Raw genomic sequence first — 25659 nt, 5'->3', positions numbered from 1 at the left:
ACTTTACAAGCTTGCTTGGAAGTTGCATGAACCCACTAATGCAGAGTTCGATTCCTGGCTTCCTAAGTGGAGTTTGCATGTTCTCCCCATGCCTGTTTCCTCAGGGTGCTCCGGTTTCTTCCCACATTTCAAAACCATGCATGGTAGTCTGATGGACCACTTGATTTTGTCCCCAGGTGTAATTGGAAGTGTGAATGCTTCTTTATCTATATGTGCCTTGTAGTTGGCTGGCGAACCGTTCAGGGTGTACTTCTGCCCAAAACACTGCTGGTATAAACTAAAATGAAAGAATAATGAAATGGCACCTCAAACAGGTGAGGACGGATCACTGCATACACCATTTCCACCAATAGAGGGAGTGCCGCCTTCCTAAATGCGAGCGCACTGGGCAAAGGCGCGCATGGCTGAGGACAGCTGCGCCAACTAGGCAAAGTTCGACCCACTTACACCAAATAATAGGGAGATGGTCTTTCAAAACAAGAGCTTCCATTACGACGAGCCCAATCTTGCACCGTATACCTTAGTGAAATTTAATTTTATATACCAATTAGATGGCACTATACGGTTACACAGAGACCTTAATTTGCCCATGTGAGTAAATCTTCTCTAAATGAAAATATACGATTGTTGTTTTTTGTCACGGTGATGTGGTAGAGAGAAATCAAAGAGATTCAGAAATAGCGCCCCCCCCCAAAAAAAAATAGAAAAGTTAAAATTTGTTGAGCAGAAAGTGCAATTAGAATAATTTTTGCGAGGGCCAGGTCGGTCTGAGGATAGTGAACACCACGCTCGAGTTTTATTTTAAAAGAAACACACGGAAGTGTGGTTCGTCTCCTTCGTGTTGCCTCCCTCGCCTTGACAGTGGTGCTCGGAGCCCGAGAGGGTCAGGGGGGAGGAGATGCAAGGGAGTGGAGCAAGACGATTCCAGGAGGCGAAACACAGGGTGACCACTTCAGCGGCACCGTCCGTGGACAACTAGCCCCACCAATGGTCCTCCACCCTGAACGCTCCCTCCGACTCCGAATTGGTTTGTCCGCTGCGGTCGCGGAGATGATCACGGTGAGTCCGCGTCTTGCTCCCATGTCAGCTGTCGCACACAATGACAAACCGACATGTGCAGTACATGTCAAACGCACGATCCCGAAGCTGTTGCACGGAACCGCTTGGCGACCCTCCGTCAAAGTGGAGTGAATGACATAGCTGGAGGCCGCCATTCTGCTGCTGCTTGTTGGCAAAGGAGACGCGGCCGGTGCATGTTTTGCACTCAGACGATAAGAACCCGCGGTCTCTGTGTAGACGTTCGGGCTGTTGTGTTTCTTGTTGTCACTCACCATAGACGCGCGGCTACAGATGCATTTGAATACCCCCCCCCCCCCACACACACACACACTGGACGTCGCTTCCAGTGCAGTTTGTAGATGATCAAGAACGAATTGATGCTGAGGAATGTGCAGTAGCATTTGCATGTACGTGTCGCTGGTTAAAGACGATTTCGAGGATGCGCTTGAATAGAAAAGGCTAAATGGCTGCGCGCGGCGTGTCTGTGTCGGTCCACTGGCCCGCTGGACGAATGGTCCCCGCTATGGTTGTCACATAGGCCACGCTGTTATGTAACGAGAAGCCTACGCTGTTTGAATGCGGTCCCGCACAACACGGCCTGCGCGTGGCCTTTTTCCCTCTCTTCCATTTACATCACATCATTCCTATTTGACTCAAGCAGAATGAAACATTTATTTCCCCGTAGATCGCGTGATGTTTTTTCCTTTTTTTTTTTGGTAACATCTGGACGAGAGCAAAAGATGCGCAGCCCGGTTTGGGCATCACGTCGAAAAACTGCTTGATGAATGACTTTGTTTTTGTGTGTGTAGGGGGATATGGGAGTTAGCGCCAATGTAGCGGCAGTCCGGTTAAAAATGGCCCCTGTGGGATAGTCAGCCCCACGCCCTCTCTTATAAGCCACCCCGCCCACCTCCCGAGCGACCTCCGTGCTCACAGCGACCACCGCGACGCGAGTGGGTCCACGCCGGTCGACCTTGTGCAGGGGAGAGGAGGGACGAAGCCGGCGAGGGTGAAAAGGAGGAGGGGGTGTCTCCTTGAATCTGGTCGATGGAGGAGGAGGAGGCGGAGGGGGAGCTTGGACGTGCCAGAGAAGGCGCAGGCAGGCAAGATGTAGCGAGGAAATGCTATTTTTGCTTCATCAACACAGCATGCTCCCCCCTGGTTCAAAATGCAAGTCTGCAGGCCTGATATCAGTAATCCAGGTGCTAAAACGACGGATGGTTTCTATGGCAGTGCAAAGTGAACCCACTGCGCCTACTGCAGAAATAGGACGACACAAACTCACGACACACACATTTTAAATGGCAAATTTACAAAAATTGTATCCATGAAATATTTAGACATTTTCTGTGGGAACTTTACATTCCCCCTTGTGCTTGATTAGGGCTCAGATGAAAACCACAATGAGTCGATGATGGAGAACATCCTTGCTATGCAAATGAAGAATTGAGATTTTCGTTTGTTTGTATGTTTATTGAACATCTAAACAAGTGACAGAATATACGGCATTGAAATTCGAAGTGGACTCTGGAGCGTTTTGTGATTTCAAGGATGTGCGGCAAGGCCCTCATATCCAGCTTTGCCATGGTGAATATTATCTCTGATTGTGATATTCATCTTGACAGAGTCCTGTTGTCCAGTGGCATTTATCTGTATTTATTACTCACTCATTCTTTATCATCAGTTTTGGTAATAAACTGCAAGTGCAAAGTTCCATCAAAGTGCATTACCAAAAGGAGTGCCTTATTTTGCAAGGGATGACAATTGTGTTGGTTCATCTCTATTGTGTAGAGCACAGGTGTCAAACTCAAGGCCCGGGGGCCAGATACGACCCACCACATCATTTTATGTGGCCCGCGAAGACAAATTGTGCATCAAATTCGTGTGTCCTTACTCGAATTGCAAATTGTCTTTACTTTTAATAATATATATTTTTTTCTGATTTGAAAATGACTTATTTGTCAGTTTGTTTTGTAGCTTTTACTGTATATGATATGAGGTGCTCATACATTTATTTGGGTTGACAGTCACAATGGCCCTCCGAAAGAAGCTCTGACTACAATGCGGCCCGTGAAAAAAATGAGTTTAACACCCTTGGTATGGAGCAAATCATCCTTTTAGTATTTTTTTTCCAAAAATGAACATGAAAAATGATTTGAACAAATTCTCTTCAACAGTTCAAATAGTGTAGAAAAATATGAAATAACTCGCTGTGCCTTAAGTGTTTTAGCAGATTATGCCCAAAATAATAAACCGATTACCTCCTCGAGAAACGGAGACAGCTTCAAATGTAAACATAATTCTGATGACATGATGCTCAGTGGGGGTCAGCAGTACAGTAAATAAATTGTTTGACTGGATTGATAGATTGGTACATCTTCTGATCAGATTGCCGATCCTTTAAAAAATCCTAATCGTGTAAAGTCGTAGCCAGTCACATGTTTGAGTAACTCTTTGTCTCTGTTTGTGTACTATATTTAAATGTGTCCTTTAGACCCTGAGAAAACCGTGGAGGTAGACTTGACAGCAGAGAACGGTCCTCTCGCAAACCTCTGTGCTTTGATTGTCACCCGTCTCGTCACCGGGCATCGACACCCGCAGCTTTGTGGCACACATCCTGGCCCCATCCGGTCACTCTCAGCCCTGTAGCGTGGCTCCGAGAACCCAGTCACCCCTTCGAAACTTTGTATAAATGAGTGAGCCGGCTGCCAAGGAAAGGGCGGGGACATGTACCAGAACCCCAACAGGTGAGATGCCAAAGCACTCCAGCATGACCTGGAGATGTCCGCATTTGTCCCCATTTTGACCTGTTTGTGTCACTCACTCTGTTGGAACAGAATGTCCTGGTTCAGTGGTTTCCTAGTCGCCAGAGTGGATGACCGTAAGACCGCGTGGGGGGAGCGCAATGGCAAGAAGTCCAAACGGAGGGGAGGCTCATCTCTCTGCAACCCACGTTACATGAGCTGTCTGCGGGATCCAGATGCTATGGAGCCTCCCTCCGGGGCCCCCCTCCACCAGCCTCACCGTGGAGGGATGGCGGGGGCCATGGGGGGCGGGGGCAACTTTGGCGCCCGTTGCGGATGGCAGGAGGACCACTACGGAAAGAGAGCCATGCCACTTAGGGAAGGGGTGGGGCTGAAATCCGTGGACTTGGACTTTGAGGACGGGGAGCTGAAGAGCCGGAAAGGCGGGTGCAACGGAGGAGGTGGCGACATGGGAGACGACGGCGCCAACGGCGTGGTGACAGCTGCCGACTGCTGGCTCAGGGTGGTGCGGGTATTCCAATCGAAAAAGTTCCAGTCCCGCAAACTGGAGCGCCTTTACCAGCGATACTTCTTCAGGCTCAACCAGAGCTCTTTGACCATGTTGATGGGGGTCCTCGTGATTGTGTGCGGGATCATGCTGACCTTCCACTGTGTCCACGCCGCCCCTCACGTGGCCTATTCGTCCGCCTTGTCGGTGGCAATGGCGCTTTTCATGGCTCTCATGGTGGTGTGCAACCGCAACGGCTTCCATCAGGACTACATGTGGATGGTCAGTTACCTGGTCATTGGCGTCTTGGTGTCAGTCCAAGTGTTTGGGGTGCTCATGGTGGCACCCCGCAGCGCATCAGAGGGCATCTGGTGGTCTGTGTTTTTCATCTACATCATCTACACCCTCTTGCCTGTGAGGATGAGGGCGGCGGTGCTGAGCGGAGCTGTCCTGTCCATCATACACGTGGTCACCACCTGGCAGATCAACCAGGAGGACAAATTCCTTTGGAAACAGGTAAGAAAGCTTCACACCCGACAGTTGGAGATACTTTTTTAGTTCCTCGGTTGTTCTTCAAGACCTTCCATACTAAGGTGTTGGGAGTGAAATGTGTGAAAAATGAAAAACATTTGAACTTAGAGCACACAAAACAAAGAGGAACAAGCCGAGAGGACATTTAAGCTACTATAGTAGTCCAATATTGACTCAGCAGCACATTTGATGTCATCCTGCCATTTCAAGTGGGAAATTTACAGGGATGTGTAGTGCAATCAATCAAGTGCTTAAATGATAACAAAATCCACCAATTGTGTGGAATTAATTGCTTACTCATAACATTCTGAAGCATTCATTCATTCATCATCCAAACTGCTTATTTTGCTACGAAATGAAGCGTACTACTTGGCTGTAACCAGCAGAGGAGCTGTTGATTGAGTCTCAAGAACAACAAATCATCTATAGGAGGATCAATTTCTCGTTAAAAATGAAATATTGTATAACTCTGGCATCAAACTAGCATTTCCACAGAGTGAGATTAATTTGTTTATTTATTTATTTTAAAATACATACATAGAAATGTGGTGTTTAATTGACCACTAATATATTATTAAATGAATAATTATTTTGATATTTACGGAATTTTATCCTCCTCGAAATTTTAGCCTTTCAGCAATATATATATAATCAGACTTATGTAGTCCTCTATTAAATCAGACATAATATTTGTGTTTTTATTTTTTTCAGAATCAGACATTTGGCACTGTTTGCTAAATCTGATATTACTTTGGAGAGCAGTAATCAACATTTTTGCTTATTTTGTCTGTTACAGACCAAATCTCTAATAGAATCCCAAGTAAATAAACTTTTGTATATTTTTTTGCAATAAAATCAGTTTTCTGAGTAAGGGTTAGAAATTAAAACACTTGAAAAAAAATAATCAAATCAACAAAATAATCAAAACTGATAGTTGTAGCCCTAAATCGATTTTTTTAATGCACATACATGCACATAACGTACATATGTATTTGTCGGTTTCAAATCTCACCACAATATTTATTATGGGCTAATATTGTGTGAAGAGACATTGTTGCAAAATGTCTTCCATGTTTATCACCACGTCACATCCGCAAACTGACACAGACTGAGGTGCTTTGTTCGGACAGCGTGTTTTTCGTGCGTCACGCCAAGGGCCCGGGGGCTCGCTGAAGGTCAGCCGGCCGAGTGAAGTTGCCTCGGCTGGACGGCTCTGTGCTTGCCAGTGGGAGAGCACTATGATATTAAGCAGGGTCACTCAGGTCTCTGTGTCCACACACAAGAGTTGCTTTGTGCATTTCCCCAATAGGAAGGCTCATGGTGACGACGAGACAAGTCGGGTTGGGGGTTAGAGTACGATGGATCTGTCATGGATTTTCAATACCACTTGTTTCTTTCAAACTGATACCAGTACGAGTCCTCAACATTACGCTGAAATAAGGCTGGTCGTGGTAGTTGCCCATCCCTACTTTTATAGCGATAAAAAGAAAGGAATATCCATCTTAACTGTGAGGTTTGGCAATCCTTAAATGAAGTAAAGCCACGTGAGGCGCATTCGTGGGAACGCTGCAATTAGAGGGTACACATCCGGCACACAATATACGCTAGTGCAATCCATCAACCCCTTCAACAATGTTTGCCTTCGTTAAGAGAATGAATGCTGTGAGATAACTGCGGCTCAGCGATGCCGCCTGTGTCCGATGAGGCACAATTTTACAGTGTCATTAATCACCGCTTCTCACTTGGGTGTATTTCCTCTTTCTCCACTTACTCATTAACCCCACTGGGTTTGTTTCCGTCAGTGGTGATGGTTCCAGATACCTCTTTTTTTGCTTTCTGCACTTTAAAACAAAAGGACTTCTAAGAAGGAAAGCTTTGTTAATGTTGTGATTCAGAAGTGTGGTTATGCTGTTGCAAAGTTTGTGTCATGCAATGACAACCATGTATTATAACAAATGGAAAAAGCATCCTATGAATACATAATGGTATTTTTTTCGAGGCTCAAGTCTGAAATATTTGTGTCACGTAATGTCAGAATTTCATTACAGTTATAAAAGTTAATTTTTTTAGCTAGCCTACAATATACAGTGATCCCTCGCTACTTTGCGTTTCGTTTATCGCGCCTTCTCTGCATCGCGGATTTCTTTTCCAAATTAAATTGTGTTCTTTTAGCCATACTCAATCCCTCTTGCGGATTTCATCCAAATCTATTAGACTGGCTGTTTACGTGTTAACTGGCTGTTGGAAATAATGTGACATGATTTTTATTTTTTTTACATTGATGACTGGTATTACAAGGTTGGCTCTTGAAATGGAACCTCCTAAATTCCTGTCAACTCTCAAACCCATTTACTGATGACCTATATTGCTATCGGCTTTGGCTACTTTTGGCGAGTTTAACCCTCTTTGTTTAACTTGAGAGGCTTGCACATGCATATAATCGACCAAACATGCACCCACTTGTAACAATGACGTATCGAGTTCATCATTCTGCTCGTTTTTCGGATCCTCAGTCCTCACATCTGAAACAAATTAGCCAGTGTTGTGCACTTCTTACACACCCAGCACATACTGTACTCCACACACACATATTACAGTTGAAAAACAACATGGCTATGTGTAGAGATACGAATTAAGATTCTGTCTTTTTAACGAGAATTGGAGTACTTGGTTGATATTTAGGTTCCAAAGAGAACCTAAAATTAATCATTGTGGTACACCATTTGGGACCAAGAAATATAATTTGGTTAATTCACACACACAAGGCAAAAGTGAATCTTATCTCTTCACAGGACTATCTGAGGCTCGAATTCTTGGAAATGATTCATTTCGGTTATTTTCAAGAACAGGTGAGCTGACATTTGCTTCTATTGTGAATCACAGATATTTTTGTGATTCACAATAAGTATGCTGTTTGGAAAAGCTTCTTAGTCGGAAAAGCTCGTATTGCAAAGTTATTTCCAAGAGTCTGAAAATTCTTAGTGGGTGCTTCATTTGATAAACAATATTTTCCTGTAGCCTGTGTTTGTTTTGTAGCCCAAAACAATGGATGCTTTGTCACGAAGCTGCTGTTGATGAAAAGAGCCTGAGAGATTTGCTAAAAACAAAGAAACAAAGTCATTGGCATTTCAAGCTAACCGTTGGGTCACATGGAGCTTTTTTTTTTTTGTTAGAGGAACAGACAAGTCACTCTCTCAGGTTTAGCTACACTTATGTTGACTTTGTGTCAAGATATGTAGTATGAAGATTCCCGCCCTGCTTGGGGGACATCATTCCTCTAGTCTCATAGACTTTGGGACAAGATATGCAATGTTTCTAAGAGTCCGCTTGTCAATATGGGGCGACAAATGATATCTTACTGCTATCAGAATGGGAATGTGCAAGTCAGCAATTGCACACTTGCAATCTGATATCTTAATGCGATGTGGATTATTGTATTACAGTAATCCCTCGTTTATCGCGGATAATTGGTTCCAAAAACCACCTGCGATAAGTGAAATCCGCAAAGTACGGTCACCAGCAAGAAGTACTGGGCAGGCTAACGAGTTAGCGGGAAAAATCTAATTCGAGATTGTGCTAACACGCGGAAACGGATTTCTAAAGGAATGTAAACGAACATTTGGAGCAATACTACATTGTCCTAAAGGTTAGACACATGTTTCCTCAATTTAGAAAATTTATTTTGACTTTTAAATGTTTTTCTAATTTGGACAAAAATCCACATTGTAGTGAAGCCGCGAGAAACGAAAGGCGAAGTAGCGAGGGATCACTGTATTCTACATGTGCTGAATGAAAACATCTGATTTGGTCGTGTTTTTAACTTTTGCCTGGTTCATTTTTTAGTTCGTTTGTTTCAGAAGAAAACGTACAACTGTGATAAAATAGAACTTGATTAATATTGAATTCTATTCTGAGCTTTCATTTTAATTTTAATGCTCACGTAGTGGAAGACTCAGGAGTTCAAAATTGACGGCAATACTATCAATTTTACTCCAAATCTCCAAATATCGGTTATCAGTCTCCTTTCAAAATATGTCTACAAAAAAAACTCTCCACAATGTTGTTTGCTTAGTTTTAAAAAAGCCGACTCGAATGATTAAACTATTAAAATGAAACGTTACACTTTCTCAATCCCATCAGCTGTTCACAGCCTCACAGATGCAAGTGGTGTGAAAATGTGCCCGTGTGCATTATGCATCAAGATGGGAGTCTTAGCAGATCCCAGCGGAGCAAGTGCCAATCTGTGATCACCTCTGCAAAGCTACAGCTGTACAATAAGCTTCTAAGGTGGGCGGGAGGACTCAGCAAGAATCTGACATTCTCCGCACGCAGTTCCTCCACTGGCTGCTTGATAAATAATTTGTGCGTTTAACGTGGCAACGGCATTTTAACTAGGAGACCTTTCACGGGTACACATGGCTCACAACTATGATCTTTGCTGCTGACTACAACTACTACGACTACCGCCTCTCTCTCTATATATATATTATATATATATATATATATATATATATATATAGACACACACACATTTCACACAGTAGTCTGGAAATGAAGTACCAGTTCAGCATCACTTCTGAGAATGATGGGGAATAAACAGCATTGCTAAGTGTCTCCCTCTGCGCTTGTGCTCTCTTGGTCCAGCGGTTGCCATGGAAACAGTTATGACTCAAGCTGCCGAGACCCAGTTCATTCGACTGGTGTACAGTTTGGTTATTGTCATTTCAACCCCTTCCAGGAAAAAAAGACAAACACACGAGTTGATGAATAATATTTTCCAAACATATTCCCGCTTTTCACTTTGAATACAGAAGGCCAAAAACGTACGAGCGAGGGCTCTGAGCTTGTCTGCTGTTTTGCTACCCCCACTGTTGTCGTAATGACACGGTCCATAATTAAACATGGGTCATATGAGTAGGGGTTGTCAGGAGTCAAGAAAGACAGAACCACACACTGGATGTTAGTTGAAGCTCATCTTTGGTAGGCACGTGTTTTAACCTCAATGCCGTGCAAACCTTCAAAATGCAAGTTTTCTTGACATGAAATCCTTTCTCAAGCTTTTTGTTTGATAAGGCTTTTTAGTTTTTTTTCCAGTATATTTTGCAGTTCTTTAAATGAAAGCACATTGGCAAGTCCAGTGACAGAACACTTTAGTAGTCACACTCTCTCCACAGAAGTCACACCGGCATGATTGCCAAGTGAAATATGTGGTGAAGACTTTGGCACTACCAGGACCCTCAGCATGTCCCTGCTCAAATATACAGAAGCATAGCTGAGAAGGACAGATTCTCATTTGAAAAGGAACAAGATTTTGCCAACTTGCGGTGTACTTTGCCCAGATCTGCTCAATTGAGTAATATGCTAATCATAAACGCTCATTGCCACATAGCTAAAACAACAAATCAAGATAAGGGTCAAGACTTTTGAACTGAACTAAATGTACAACAATAGACAAGAGTATTTTGTTAAACTTTTGGTAATTATTGCTTCGATTGTTAAAAAGATATATTTTCACAGCCACTGTATTTGTGTATAATGTTGAACGAATCCACGGATACGCTTTGTGTATTAAGGACAAGAAATTGTTGTGTACAAGTGTGACGAATAATTTTTAGAGCTGATCACCAATCAGATAAATATAAAATATACCTTAAATATACCCGTCACCGATCTGATCGCTAGTTGAAGAACACTGTATGTCAATTTAAATTACTCACTCGCTGTACCGGTATTTACTATAAGCATCTATAAAGTATTCTTGAGCATTTTGCCAAGGTTTCATAATGTTTCACATGTCCCAAGGAAGGAAAAGGAAAAGAAACACAAGGAGAATGATGTGAATATAAAACACATTTGGCTAAAAAAGAAACAGAATTGGATTTTTATTAACAATATAGCTGCTTTCAAAATAGCAGGCAATGCAAAACAAAACTAAACACACGCACAGTCAAATTAAAGCACAACTAAATACTATAGTTGGAAGATCTTTTGAAAATTTTAATGATCAATTTTTGGATTTATAAGTCATAATTGTTTACTCCCCAACTTTTTGCAGCTGAAGCAGGCACAAACACCCTGCAGCTGCAGAGTCAGTGTGAAGGCGGGGCCTGGCTTGTTATCGAGTGCGGTTCTGGTCATTTGTGATAAGGCTTAGTGAGCGCCGCTTGTAGACACGAGGCCGGGGCTGCGTACACAAACCCGGCAGATGCTTGGCACACTCAGTGTGCTCACCAAGGATCATGTGACACAAGTGTGCATGGGGAGGAGGTGGGGAATCCAATGAATGAAATGAAAGCATATTGAATTAAGTAACCTCTCAAGCAAAGATAAGTTGCAACCTGCTCAAGCCCGGTTGGAGCGCTGTCATTGTGTTTGGGCTTCTGTGGTGTGGTATACAGGGCCTGATCTAACGCAGATGTTCAAAAGAGTTCCAGATGCTTCTCAAAGGCAAAAGTTATGACTGGACAAGTTGCATTTAAGCTTGAATTCAAAAAGCTAATGCAACATGATTCGATTTAATTTGTGCTCTCCGAAAAATCTGAGAAAGTAGACAAGAGCTAGGTGATTAATCGATTGTCAGTTTATTGCTTGGTGAGTTTTTTTTTAGCAGTATCGATTTGAGAAAAGTGGTATCGGACATCCCAATTTGCATCCAAAGTAAAAGACAAAATTCTTGTGATGGTGCTAATGACTGATGGTGGCTACGGTAACATCATGAGAAACATTTGTTTTCAGCCAAGTGGAAAAGCAGTGCCAACCTTTATAAGCAGGCAGTGTGGAATGCTGCTCTAATGAGCCCATGCGAGTCATCAGTGGCCTTTTCTCCTTGGATGGTCCCACCGGCCCTGAACCCAGGTGGTGGGGGGGGTCTGCAGCTCTTTAGAGGAAAGCCGTGGAATGTGGGTGATAGTTGCTAAGTGAAAGCTGTGCAGCCTGGATGATAATTCACAGTTTTCGTGGGTGTGAGTCTCGGACCAACACTGTGCAGAACCTCGCGCAAAAATACGCACGCATGGAGCGAATGAGAATTGCACTTGAAATCAGCACCCCGGGCCCCCTCGCTCATGCTGTGGAGATCTTTAATGACTCTGCTGTGTGAGCCCAGCTTCGAAAAGGGACATCGCAGGAGACGGAGAGCAGGTCTACTAAGATAAACCATGTGATGGATTTATCCTTGCGGATGCAACAAAAGGAAGTGTTGTATTAGATGCAGCGTGCACATCCTGCAGTTTCATTTATTGGGATGTTCACCCCAAAGAGATGTATTTTGAATGGAGAGATATTCAACTTCTTATCTTCCCTCCTCTGATCAGCATTTGCAGGAATGTTTTTCTTTATGAGCACCGTTAATTTTTTTCCCATGTACTAATATATATATATATGTGTGTGTATATATATATATATATATATATATATATATATATATATATATATATATATATATATATATATATATCATCATATCATCAGTCATATATATATATGTATATTTCATTTTCTATAAGTGCCAAAAGTGTGTCAGGCCGGAACTTGTGGCAGTACAACAGTAACAACAACAACAAAAAAACACCCTGTATGACACAAGTGTAACTCCAACCAGATGGGTGAACAAGTAAGGGAAAAGACCCAATCAAAACACCAATGTATTTTTAAAAAATTATGTTTTGCCATTTGACAGATGTTAAAGTTGTTTCACCAGGCAACTCTAGCGCACAAAAACAATTGGAGGATGCCTGTTGGATGATTATGTTGTATTTTCAATATTTTCACTTCGTAATGAGTTGATCATTTATTGAGTCATTGCCTAATATGATGGAGGCTTTTTATGAAAAAAAAAACCCCAACAAGATTTTAATCTATATTTCATCTATGCTGCTTGTCCTTTTTATGTAAATGAGAACATCTCTTACATAATGCCATTTTGATATGTGGGGATTAGGATGTGGTCCTGTCCTGGCTGGCTGTACTCGGTGGAAATGACGTCTGCCATCGCAACATGGAACTATGTCATTACTGATCTAGTTTCACCTTGTGAAATAAACATAAACCAAACGGTGCTGCGTTAAAATGGTATTGGCCCAAAGTGATGTGTGAGCGCAGGTGCACAGGTGCCGCAGCACTCGCAGAGACAAGTAGCAGGTAAACGCTGCTAAGCTCCTGAAGAGGTGCTGTTGCGTAAACACGGGAGCTTCCTGTGTACTCTGCAAACGCACAAGCCCTTAGCCTCTTGAGAAAAGCAAGCAATTAGCACACGACACATGAGAAGCATGTGGGGTGAATCTCATCGCATCAAATAGCGCTTAGCCTATCAGAAGGAAAGGATTTTTTTTTCAAGTCTTTACCTGTGCACTTTAAGACCAACTTACCTGTCGCTGCAGACAAACATCATGCAGCGCTTTTGGTGTCCTGGCTGGTTTTTTGCTTGAATAGCAAGTGAAATGTAAACAGAAGTCAGCGCCCGGGGCCATCTGCCTCATGTCACCGCGGCCTAAATCTGTCCGCTGCAGATATCACTCACTCACACACTTCTTTTTTTTCCGTCTTCTTCCTTCCTCGTCCTGCTTATTGCCACTTGATGTCTTCAACTTCGTCATTTATGTTCGTTTTTTTTTTTTTTTTTTGTAACCCCGTGCTCTTCTCCACTAGCTGTTGTCTTGAGTCAACTTTATTTTACATTGTTTGTCTTGTGATACTTCGCAAGGTAACAAAATGTCATCCTGTTTGGCTAGAATGTTTGTTTAACAAAAGTTGTAATCTTCCTTACATGTAAAATCACGAATGATTTGTCCAAATCTTCACTTTTTTTTTTATTATGGCTATTTTGCTAATGAGTGTTTGACAGATTATTCATCATCCATTCTTGGTACCGTTCATTCTCACCTGTGTCCTTTATTACAACACTGAAGACATCAAATACAAAAAAATATATATTAATGTATGTTTTAAGTACAGTTCAGTTATATTTAACTTTTAAGTACAATTATATGTTAATGTTTTAAAAATTTATTGAAGTACACTTTTATTTAACTTACATGGACAATACGTTTTAATTGATTCATTCAATGCATTTTTCATTTCCTACATTATAATGTCGAAAAATAAAACAAATAAAAAATCCCCAAATTTAAGTGAATCTTTCAATTGTGGCTTACAGTAATCACTATACTTTTCAAATTAAAACCAAAGTCATGGTTTTGTCATGACTGCGTTCGTATTTTAACTATAATTATTATTCTATTCATTATCAGGTACTAGAGAGCTGACTGTCTTTTTTTTTTAGGTAGTGCGGGTGTTTACAGTAGAGGAACTCCTTCTCTTGATTATTCTACAAGTATTTAGAAAGAGATCTGTTTTCATCTTTATTTGTGAACGTGCGTAGCGCTTTTGGCCTTTGTGTGTTCCCCTCTCTACCCAGGAGATGTCAGTGTGAAACCTTTTCAAATCACAATAGTGTTTATTTATTTTCCTACGAAAGAATAGTCGGATTCTGGCCTGTTTCCACTTTCCCTTTCAGTTGACACAATCCAGTCCAATGTAGCTGGTCTTCTTATTAATGTTTGATACAGGATGTATTTTCTCCATCCTGCTTCTTTGGCGTCCAGCCCCCAAAGCCCCCGACACCCCCCTCCGCTTTATCAGTGTCCAAATGTCACGTTCACTCTTCAAACATAAAGATGTTTAAAGGAAGTGATGGGTCAATAGCAATTCCCACGATGAAATGGAAACTTGAACACCAGGCCACATAATATCACAGACGACACCATATTTTCACTGTTTGTTTTTGTCACACAACTTTTTTTTTTCTTCATGTAATTAACTAAATCCCACAAAAAAAGAAGTTGAATATGTCTTTGTCGGCTTTATTTATTATGGACCGCAAATGATCAGACTTTTTACAGTTACATGTTACTAGAAAGCCTATGCAGATATGAATGAACATTGAAGACATAATAAGAACAGGAATAAATTACAATTTCAAATGGGCGTAACCTAAAAAAAACAGGGTTGCAAATTTAGAGCAGGGTAAATGTGTCACCAGTTAATGTTTTGTTCCATGTTATGTGGGAAAATGTAATTAATGACAGCATAATATTTGGTAAGTTACCTCTGGTGTAAATGTTCGGAATCCCCCCCCAACAGCTTAGAAAAAGAATGCAACTGCACTCTTTCACGATGTTTTTCAAACATAATCCTCCACCCACACCCTTCTTGATAGGTGAGTGCAAACGTCCTTATTTTCCTGTGCACCAACATCATCGGAATCTGCACCCACTACCCTGCTGAGGTTTCCCAGAGACAAGCCTTCCAAGAGACTCGAGGATACATCCAGGCCAGACTGCATCTGCAGAGGGAGAATCAGCAACAGGTACTATAACATCGGCGGGAAATGTGTGACATTTCCCTTCTTCATCATCTTATTGTGTTTCAGCATTTCTTATTTTTGTCCCACTTTTTTGTAAATGTTGAACAACTATCAAAAGTCAACTACTCAAAACTGCCATCGTACACTCAAGCCTATTCATCCCTGCATGTTGAATGCTTTATTCTTGAATACTCCATTCTTTTTATCAAGTACAAAATGACCTTGTAAATACCAGGTAAAATTCAAGCGAGTTTATTTTCTTTCTACTGCATTCACACCTTTACTGCATTGCGTCTTTTCACACTTTTAAACTATGAATTAACTCTCTTAATCATCCGACACACTCATACCGTAGATCATAGACAGCTAGAAAGTGATGCACTCTGCTTTTTTTTTTGCATGTTTCCCAGGAACGTCTGTTGCTCTCAGTGCTGCCAAGGCATGTTGCCATGGAGATGAAGGCTGACATCAACGCCAAGAAGGAAGACATGATGTTTCATAAAATCTATATCCAGAAACACGACAATGTCAGGTCAGTCTGGACACACAATGTCACACACTTTAATCTCATTTTGCTCAATTGATTTAAAATCTCCACTCTGGTGGTTTCATGTATGATGGTGTTAGCTGCAGCATGTGGATAACGATGATGAATAACAAGGTCACAACGTAGTACTCGCATATACACACACACACACACAGTCAGACACAGGTTAGTGTGGCTTGGTGGAGTGCAGCATAATTAACACTAGTGAGGGAATACTTAATCACCAGCAGCCAAGGAAAGATAATCCCCAAAGATTAAGAACCTCGGCGCACATTCAATTACAGCACTCAGCCAACACAAGGAGCAGATTCACTATCTGAAACAAACTTATTCTTCATCCTGAAATGTAATTCTGTCATGTGCATTGATTGGATGTGATTTGATTTTCATCCTCAATATTCCAAGCTATGTGGCTGACTAAAGGGATGTTAGAGTAGAAACACTCGTGCTGCACGGATGGTTGGATGTTTTGCTAATCACCAAAACAAAATGTTATCAATAAAACTCTTGCTTGTGTCCTTCTCAGTATTCTCTTTGCCGACATCGAGGGTTTTACCAGCCTGGCCTCCCAGTGCACGGCTCAGGAGTTGGTCATGACACTCAATGAGCTCTTTGCCCGCTTCGACAAACTGGCCTCAGTAATGCTCCGCACTCACCTGTCTTATTTTGACACATGTTTATTAATCTTTATTTTATTACCTCACAAATGTAACATTAGATACTCCTGCATAATGTCGTAAAATGTAATACAAGACTTGGGTTAAAATTCTGCATTTTGCCAAATATTATATTACATTGTGTATGTACATATATTAAAAATAATATCAACAGTTTGAAACTATAAATGGTAAAAAAAAAAAAAACGATGATGACGCAAATTTTTGTGTTTGAAAAACGAAAGAAAAGCAGGTAGATGCTTCTGAGTAAATTTTGTTTCTTCACTTGTGCCCCATCACTTCTTCAGGAGAACCACTGTCTGCGTATTAAAATTTTGGGTGATTGTTACTACTGTGTGTCTGGGCTCCCCGAACCCCGTGCGGACCATGCCCACTGCTGCGTCGAGATGGGCGTGGACATGATCGAGGCCATCTCGTGAGTAGAACGACAAAATGAAACACTTTGTTTGTCTTGCAGTGGGGAAATATCACACCATTGTGTCTTCAGGTTAGTGCGCGAGGTAACGGGAGTCAACGTCAACATGCGTGTCGGCATACACAGCGGACGCGTCCACTGCGGCGTTCTGGGACTCCGGAAGTGGCAGTTTGACGTATGGTCAAACGACGTTACGCTGGCCAATCACATGGAAGCGGGAGGCAAAGCAGGGTGGGCAGAATTCGCACACTTTTTGACAGCAAGCGTGGACTCAAGTTTGGTTATTATGGGATACCTGATCCTTATGTCGCCATCTAGACGGATCCACATCACCAAGGCCACCCTGCAATATCTCAATGGAGATTACGAAGTGGAGCCAGGCTTCGGAGGCGAGCGGAACGCTTACCTGAAGGAGAACAGCATCGAGACCTTCCTGGTCCTCGGTTGCAGCCAAAAGCGGGTCAATGAGGATTTTTTTTTTTTTTAACATGTCAGCATTTATTTCAGCCCAAAGCATGTTACAATAATACACAATGAGATAAACAATCTCAATCCTTATTTCCTATCGTAATTAATAAGGAAATACAAGAACGATAAAGACTAATGGCTAAAAAGGAGTGGGAAGAAGAAAATTCTGACTTCTTTCTCATTAATATTGTTCCAACAAGCTTTTACCATAAAAACAAGTAACTATAAAGACAAGCATCACTTCCTAAGTCAATGAGATACTAGAACAAGTCAGTAAGAACATGAACTGAGAAACACTTATGACAATTATGTCTTGCGCTGCTCTCAGCATGAGAGCAGTTGGTAAAGCCCTCATGTTTTTCTCTCCGAACAGAAGGAAGAAAAGGCGATGATGGCTAAGATGCAGAGGACGAGAGCCAACTCCAACGAGGGACTGATGCCGCGCTGGGTCCCTGACAGAACTTTCTCCAGGACCAAAGACTCGAAAGTATTCAGACAAATGGTGAGTTTCCACCAACAGTGTGGACAGAGCTAGGACGGATGTTATGGTTTCTGAAGTACCGTGTTTGTCTTCTTCAGGGCATCGATGAAACCTCCAGTAAAGACAAGTAAGACGTCTTACAAACATGTGATGAACTGTTTGCATCCCCTTTTCTTCTTCTTCTTCTTCTTCTTACCATCTGTTCCTTTTTCAGCCGCTGTGTTCAGGAGACAATGAATCCGGAGGACGAGGTGGATGAATTCCTGGGACGTGCTATTGATGCTCGCAGCATCGACCAGCTAAGAAAAGACCATGTTAAAAAGTTTCTACTCACTTTTCAAACCTCGAGTTTGGAAAAGAAGGTCTGAGACGATTTTTTTTTTTTAATTTAAACATCACCGGATGCTGTATAAAGCTCACCTCCACTTACCTTTTTTTCTTCTTCACTTTTTCAGTATTCCAAGAAAGTGGATGATCGTTTTGGTGGCTACGTGGCTTGCACGCTACTAGTCTTTTGCTTCATATCCTTCATACAGATTGTTATTTTTCCACAGTGAGTAACTTACACATACTCTGAATGTATATTATATGTTAATTCTGGAAAGAAAAAAATAAATAAATCTCTAGCCTTGTTTATTTCCATGCACTTAACTCAGAGAAACGCAATGGAGTACAGGGAATTGAGGCCAAGAGGAAACTTCCTAAAATAAACTTTCAGTACAGTATAATTTAACTGCACTCCCATCCATCTTAGTCCAGGTTTACAAAAATATTTTTCATGACATTAGTTATCAGTTTCTTTTTTTTTTCTTCAAAAGGAAACTAAACCCATTTTTGTTTGATATGGTAGACTTTCTATTGACGAAATGTACACAGACACTGCAGAGTGAGGGAGTGACTGAAAGTCTAAAAAAAACTCTCTCGCCTCCACAAATGTCAGTCTTTACACGCACTGTACTGTTGCCAGAACATTTATCCCCCTTCACACAATTTGTACCAGCAAGAAAACATAGTACTTCTATGACTAACATTTAATCGACACAATTTTTTTAAGGCAAATCAAATACAAATATTTGAGTGGTGTTTGTCGAACAACTCAAGATGATTGACAGCTTTCACAATAATAATAATAATAATTAAATAGTGGCCTTCACTTTAATGATGCGTGTGATGCAATTAAACGATGAATGTGTCTTCTCCACTGTTGAGTAAATAAGCAGAGAAATAATCCTCAATGTTTCTCAAACTCTACTCTTTCTTGCAGCACTCCGGTCATGCTGGGAATTTACATCAGTATCTTCATCATCCTGGCCAACATCCTTTTCATCTGTGCCATATATTCTTGCATTAAGGTAGAAGAGCTTGTAAAAAAAAAAAAAAAAAGGCAATTTTTCTCCACTGTGGATTTGAGGTGACACAATTCCTTTGGTTTGTCTCACAGCTCTTTCCTGCTGCAATGCAGACAGTTTCAAAGAAGATTGTCCAGTCTCGCACCAACAGCACTCTAGTTGGAGTGTTCACAATTATCCTCGTCTTCATTTCTGCCTTTGTCAACATGGTACGATCCAAATCGCTTCCTACACACACACACACACACACACACACACACAATAAATTAAACGGCACTGGAAGTATTTGTCTTTGGCTTTGTTATAGTTTGCATGTGACACCAAGAGCTTAGTGGAGTGTGTTGCGGAGAAGTCCAACACATCTGCAGCCATGGTGACGCCCTGTGTGATCCGCCGATTGAATGTGTCTGTTGAAGGAGGTCTGGAGATCTGTCCCAGTCAAGGCCCCTCCTGCCCCTTTCCCGAGGTGAGCGGTGACTCCATGGCGAGTCCGTCGTGCACTTCCAATTAACCGCTTTGGTTCTAGCGAGTGAGCAAATGTCACATTTGCATTTGCGAGCTCCGTAGTTGAAGATGCTCTTCTCTTTGCGGCAGTACTTCAGCTACAGTGTGCTGCTGACGCTGCTGGCCTGCTCAGTGTTCCTGCAGATCAGCAGCATTGGCAAGTTGGCTCTGATGCTGCTCATCCAGCTCACATTCCTGCTGCTGGTCGAGTGGCCACAAGTAGCACTCTTCGACAATGCAGACCTCTTTGTCACCTCCAATGCCATGTAAGTGCCACATGAGGGCCTCTCCTGGGATGACCAGGATGGGGTTTCATTATGTTCTTCCAATTGTTCCTCAAATTTCATGTTCATGGATCAAGGCAGAATTCATTCATTTTAAAACTCAACGCGGGTAGTGGTGGGGTTACCGGTGCGACTCACCTCAACCAAGAACTTCTTGCAAGTCACTCATTTCTCGTAGAAGATATCATTTTTTAGGATTTCTAATATTGGTTTTCTCTTGTCATTGTAGTGATCTAAACGAAACAAATACTCAGTGGTAAGCAATAACATTCTAATATTATTGAAATTGTATTTTTTTTCTTAAAACTATTCAAGAGCTAATTTCCTTGTGTTTGTAAATTAGGTCCAGTTTCAATGAAACTACAAACCAGTGGTGAGATGCCTCCATTTTGCATTTCTATCAATTGTCAGCTTAATCTCCCGGCTTGTTACATGTCGTCCATCCTCTTCGCAGCCCATTTGTTGTGACCAAAGTGTCCCTGAGGGTCATGACGCCGGTGATCCTCACAGTCTTTGTACTGGCACTGTACCTGCACGCGCAGCAGGTCGAATCGACTGCACGCCTCGACTTCCTGTGGAAATTACAGGTATCTTCTGTGCCCACAAGAGGGCGTCATGCTAAAACTTCAACTTTCTGTGTTCCTTCTAAGATTAAAGTGTCCCAGATATTTCGTCCCACTGGAACAAAACTAGAACCACACGTAGCTAATAGACAGTTATATTTGTTGATTCCTCAAAGAACGTAAAAGCTTGGCCCCACAAAGTCAGAACTGAACAAAATGTTTTTGTGTGATGAAGGTCCCACCCTTGAGACTCATAGGTGGTCCTGATGTTCTGATTTCCTTCAAGCCCAAAGTACATACATCTAGTCCTCCGCCTGGCAAATTTATCCCATGTCCCTGATGTGTATGGGGGGGTCCTGATCTCAGCTTTAATTTGTTTTTATTTCACCACACACTATTGACACGACAGATTCGTTTTACAAGCGTGCTCAAAACACGCGAACTAGAAACATTCAATACAAATGTCACTAATAAAGAACCTTCCCTCTCAGGCCACTGAAGAAAAGGAGGAGATGGAGGAACTCCAAGCTTACAACCGTCGCCTCCTGCACAATATTCTGCCTAAAGACGTGGCTGCTCACTTCTTGGCACGTGAGCGGCGGAACGATGAGCTCTACTACCAGTCCTGCGAGTGCGTGGCCGTCATGTTTGCCTCCATAAGCAATTTCTCAGAGTTCTACGTAGAACTGGAGGCCAACAATGAGGGGGTGGAGTGTCTACGTCTGCTCAATGAGATCATTGCTGACTTTGATGAGGTACGAATATCGGCGAGGCTGCAGTGACACGACAGATTTCACCTCTTTTGTGGGTCGTTTATCGGCAGATTATCAGTGAGGAGAAATACAGGCAGCTGGAGAAGATCAAGACCATTGGCTCCACCTACATGGCCGCCTCCGGCCTCAATGACTCCACCTATGACAAAGAAGGTCGAACCCACATTACAGCTCTGGCCGACTACGCCATGAGACTGAGGGAGCAGATGAAATACATCAATGAGCATTCCTTCAACAACTTCCAGATGAAGATAGGTAACGAGATGAGATGTATCTTTTTTTTTCTCTCTATCCAACATAGCAAAAAATGGGTCGTGCACTCTTTTTTTCCCCCTTCAATATCCAGGTCTGAACATTGGACCAGTGGTAGCAGGAGTCATTGGTGCACGGAAGCCTCAATATGACATTTGGGGAAACACTGTCAATGTGGCCAGCCGGATGGACAGCACAGGCGTTCCGGACTGCATACAGGTGGGTTGCATGCCTCTGCTTGTCATCTCCTCGCTCTGGATTGGCTTTAGCCCACATCTGACGTGAATGAAGACAAGGCCCAAAACATCTAGCAATTTTGCTAATCAAGCACTATATTTGAGGAGAAACTTGCTCATTTTCAAGAGGATCCTCAACATGAGGAAGTCGACGTTGGGTCTGAGTGTTACGGCCATTGGGTTCAAAAGTTGAAAAAGACAAAAGACGTCCTCCACATTGAAAATGAGTGGGAGGGGTTGCTGTACCACATATCCCCAGCAGAAGGCGCACTCCCCGTATTATCATGACATTACAGTACCATCTTAGAGACATTTTTAATATAATTTCTAATTCCCTAAATGTACCTTGTGCATAGCAGCAAACTGTATTTTATTGTCTAGAAACACTTTTGATGGGACAGTTTAAAACAAATACTTAGCAAAACAAGTTTTTAACAGTTACTTTATTTGACCAACGAGCCTTTTTGCAGGCAACAATAATAAAGTCGGACCATGAATAAGGCCGCTAGTAGCTTTGATGCTAATGTGAATTGCACAAGACTTTCATTATCTATCTAACACAATAATGAACAAAAGTTCATTTAAAGTTGACAAAAGGTTTCAGCTTCATGTCTTGTCTTGTGCTGTTGTCAGGTAACAACAGACCTCCACCAGGTGCTGGCAAGTAAAGGCTATGTGCTGGAGTGTCGCGGGGTGGTTAAGGTCAAAGGTAAAGGGGAAATGACCACCTACTTCCTCAATGACGGGCCACCCAACAGTTAGCAGCCACGGCAACAGCAGGTTGCTATACTGCAGGGACACAGCACCGCTGAGTGAGCACTCACTGGGTGAGCAAATGGCTGTACCAACCACAAACGCCATCACTTGAATCCCAAGCCAGGAGGGGGGGAAAGTGTAGGACAAAACACGTCCTTGAAGAGAGGAAAAAAATGTCTCACGTGACAGCCTTCGCGGCACAACTCAAAGGACAGCCGTTTTATTTTCTCATGTCGAGCCTCTGTCGGGCTTCTTGAAAGATGCAAAGTCTGTTTATTTCAAATCAACGCCTTTTAGCCTGTGTCAAAAAGAAGATGTGATGCTGTACATAAGGCTACATTCTTTGACTTTGTTTATGTTTTTACATGAATTAAGAAGAGGTACTATAGTATTTTAGTTCCGGATCAATTATTTATTTCAATTTCAAATGTATCGTGCAAAAGGTCCTTTATGAAAAAGTGTGACTACATAAAGTGCGTGCACAAATATCCAGTTTACCACACGATAATAAGTGTGTACGTACATGCATATTTGTGTATGAATATAACGATGAAATGAGGAGGACTATATTGACCAAAGACGAAAGTATTTACTAAAAGCAAGGCAAGACATGTTTTGTGATATGTTCTGGCAAACGTCAGCAACGATCGCCGCCTGTTTGCTCGGCCTGAACCTTTTTTTCTTCTTGCCCAGCTGCTGGCGGTAAAGACTGCTTTATTGTTTTCATAAAATATATTTAAAAAAAAATATTTATTTTCTGTCTGTCGTTCTGGCAGCAAAGCGCATTAAGTCTAAATTATCATCGTGCCCTCAACCTTTAGATGACGGAGGATGTTTTTAAAGATGGCTCTATTTTCAATATTTTATTTGTGCTCTTTGAGGAGCGCAAGTAGCTTCAGCTTCGGGTTCAAGCTCCTGTTTCACAACATCATTGGTTGCTTTTTCCAGAGTTGGAGCCTTTCCCCTTTTTTGGAGGTTTGATTTTTGATGCAAACGCGGGAACTTTGCGAGCGGGCAGTTGCGAAGGAATCGGGGAGAGAAGTTTAAGATTTTGGCGCAGCCTGATTAAAAAACGAGAAGAATGAAAGAAGTATATCTTGTTTTGACTGAATACTGTGCTTTGTAATCCTGGAGGGGCATAACTATTTTCACTGTGAGGTTTTTATTCTGCAGCAAAACTGCTTTCTTGCCAAACATAATCGCTTTGAAGCATGTCTTATTGTGCTATCTTCAGTTCATTTTGCTTTGGGGAATTTCTACCACTTCTGTATCCATCATTTGTATATTCTTAATGTTATGATGATGATGATTAATTATAACGCTTATTCTGATGATTCCATTCCAGTGAAAGGATCAAAGACCAGCACGCTTTCTTGTTAAACGCCAGTGGTAAAGCTCAAGCTCACGGAAAGCAACCGCTCAACATGCAGCCAATGAATTTTGCTTTTCCGACCTAATATACGACGCGGTATTTCCGCTGGCCGTTGGTGCGATCATGTACGGCAAGTAATAACTTGCTGGCTGATGTGTGCTCACATATAGTGAACAGATTTTTGAAGGATTCACTGTGCTTCTTGATTTTTTTTTTTTTTTTTATGACACTCCCGCAGTATTGTAAATCTCAGTCAGGCTTTGAAGTGATGTCTCCTTTCCACGACTTAGCAGAGAACAGAAGATACCTATATTTCATGGTATTATACCACTATGTGGTGAGTGGATGGGGGGGATTGGAGGCTGCACATATTTCTTTCAGGATAAAAATTCTTCAGTTCACGTATTATTTTCCCAGTCCTTCAGAAACAGTTGTGCTGTCGGCTGAGTTTGATTGCCTTAAGTTAATATAAGACATTTATTAGAATGACACTATATTGGAACTGTGCCTGCTGGCCCTTTCTGGACTGCTGATGGAGAGAAAAGAAAAAGGGCTTGTTGAGAATATTCTCCGTGCAACAGCTCATCGCCCATGTTTTTTTTTGGGCCACAAGCGAAAGCCCTGACTCGACTTTTGCCACTCCAACAGCGACAAAAAGTTTGGACTAAAGCCAGCTCGTGCAGCCATGTGCTTTCAGTCTCTGCTTTGTCGCTCATCAGGTGTTGCACGAGTGCCGGAAGACAGCAACGTAATGGGGAACACCAACTAAAGTGTGACCAATAAAGAGTGGGTCATAGAAGCAGATAGATTGGAGAAGCGTTTATAAAAATGTGCATTGTACGTATGTATTTATTTCTATTGGCTGTCCACGGACTTCTATTCATTGTTAACTCTTGGGATGTTTTGCGGAAGCAGGAGAAGAATATTCTCCCCACACAACTGAAACAATATTTTTGCTCAGGCCTGATAAATAACCTTCCGTACTTGTTTTATTTGTGTTTTTCCTGAGTGGGATTGGGCGTGTTTTGCGCCACATGACAAGAGTTGAGGACTATGACAAAGAGAAAAATAAAATTCCCCCTTGAAGAAAGAAAATTAAAACAGGGATCAATGGCTCATTTGTATGTTTTTTTTTTTTACTGATAAGTGTTGCATAAATGTAGTGGTGGGAAATGTAAGGACATTTTAGGCCAGATAACTAAATGGTTTAAGAATTAGTATATACCAATAAAAGGTGCAGTATTTGACAGTGCAATATATGAGCAGTTACATTCCCTACGTGATTTACCGGTTTGGCAGCTTTTACTGTACTGACCCGTGGCAATGTGAAAACACAAAACCGAAGAACTGCCCACCCCGCTGCTACCCTTCATTTACTTTCCAGACAATCTTTAACAAGTTCTATTATTTTCGCGAACACGTGGCTTTACAAGTATCTTGTAAGAGGTATTTAAGAGCCATCGCGAGCTGCTGAGGAAGCACACAAGCTGTAGCAACAGTCAACCATTATTAAGTCACCTATAGATGATGAAACACTTTGTGAAATTCATTTCCTCATACTAGTCAGACTGGCTCTGCCATATCTAAAAGGAAGAACCTTAGACCCGTTTAAAGAGTCATTGGACAAATCTACTTTTGTTTTTAGGCTCCTCCTTGGAGTGTGACGGATTCATTTTACTTGCATACTTGTGGATTTGAATGTGACCTATGCACATTTAACACAATGATTGTATTGATGTTGTATAAATCAAGTTAGGAAGATTATTCAAGCACAGTA

The 25659-nt window shown here is 41.9% G+C and overlaps 1 protein-coding gene across 2 annotated transcripts; it reads left to right on the top strand.

Annotated features, from left to right (window-relative positions):
* Positions 1-866: 866 nt before the first annotated feature.
* LOC133167041 (adenylate cyclase type 6-like) lies at positions 867-24998 on the top strand. Of its 2 annotated transcripts, XM_061297552.1 has the most exons (24): positions 918-1059; positions 3554-3806; positions 3897-4827; positions 15059-15208; positions 15616-15737; positions 16279-16390; positions 16717-16844; positions 16917-17075; positions 17163-17304; positions 17686-17814; positions 17892-17920; positions 18008-18155; positions 18249-18346; positions 19058-19145; positions 19235-19351; positions 19450-19608; positions 19737-19912; positions 20160-20186; positions 20274-20303; positions 20385-20517; positions 20985-21248; positions 21317-21521; positions 21613-21737; positions 22388-24998. In XM_061297552.1, exons 2-24 carry the CDS (start codon positions 3787-3789, stop codon positions 22514-22516), a joined length of 3621 nt encoding a protein of 1206 aa, XP_061153536.1. In that variant the 5' UTR covers positions 918-1059; positions 3554-3786; the 3' UTR covers positions 22517-24998. The 2 variants fall into 2 exon arrangements, with proteins under 2 accessions (XP_061153543.1, XP_061153536.1); XM_061297559.1 differs by lacking the exons at positions 3554-3806; positions 3897-4827 and having other exon boundaries at positions 867-1059.
* The last annotated feature ends 661 nt before the right edge of the window (positions 24999-25659 follow it).

This window comes from Syngnathus typhle, linkage group LG2 (assembly GCF_033458585.1).
Source record: "Syngnathus typhle isolate RoL2023-S1 ecotype Sweden linkage group LG2, RoL_Styp_1.0, whole genome shotgun sequence".
NCBI classification, from domain to species: Eukaryota; Metazoa; Chordata; class Actinopteri; order Syngnathiformes; family Syngnathidae; genus Syngnathus; species Syngnathus typhle.
Note: the sequence above shows the minus strand (reverse complement) of the source record. Positions and strands in the feature narration are given on the sequence as shown.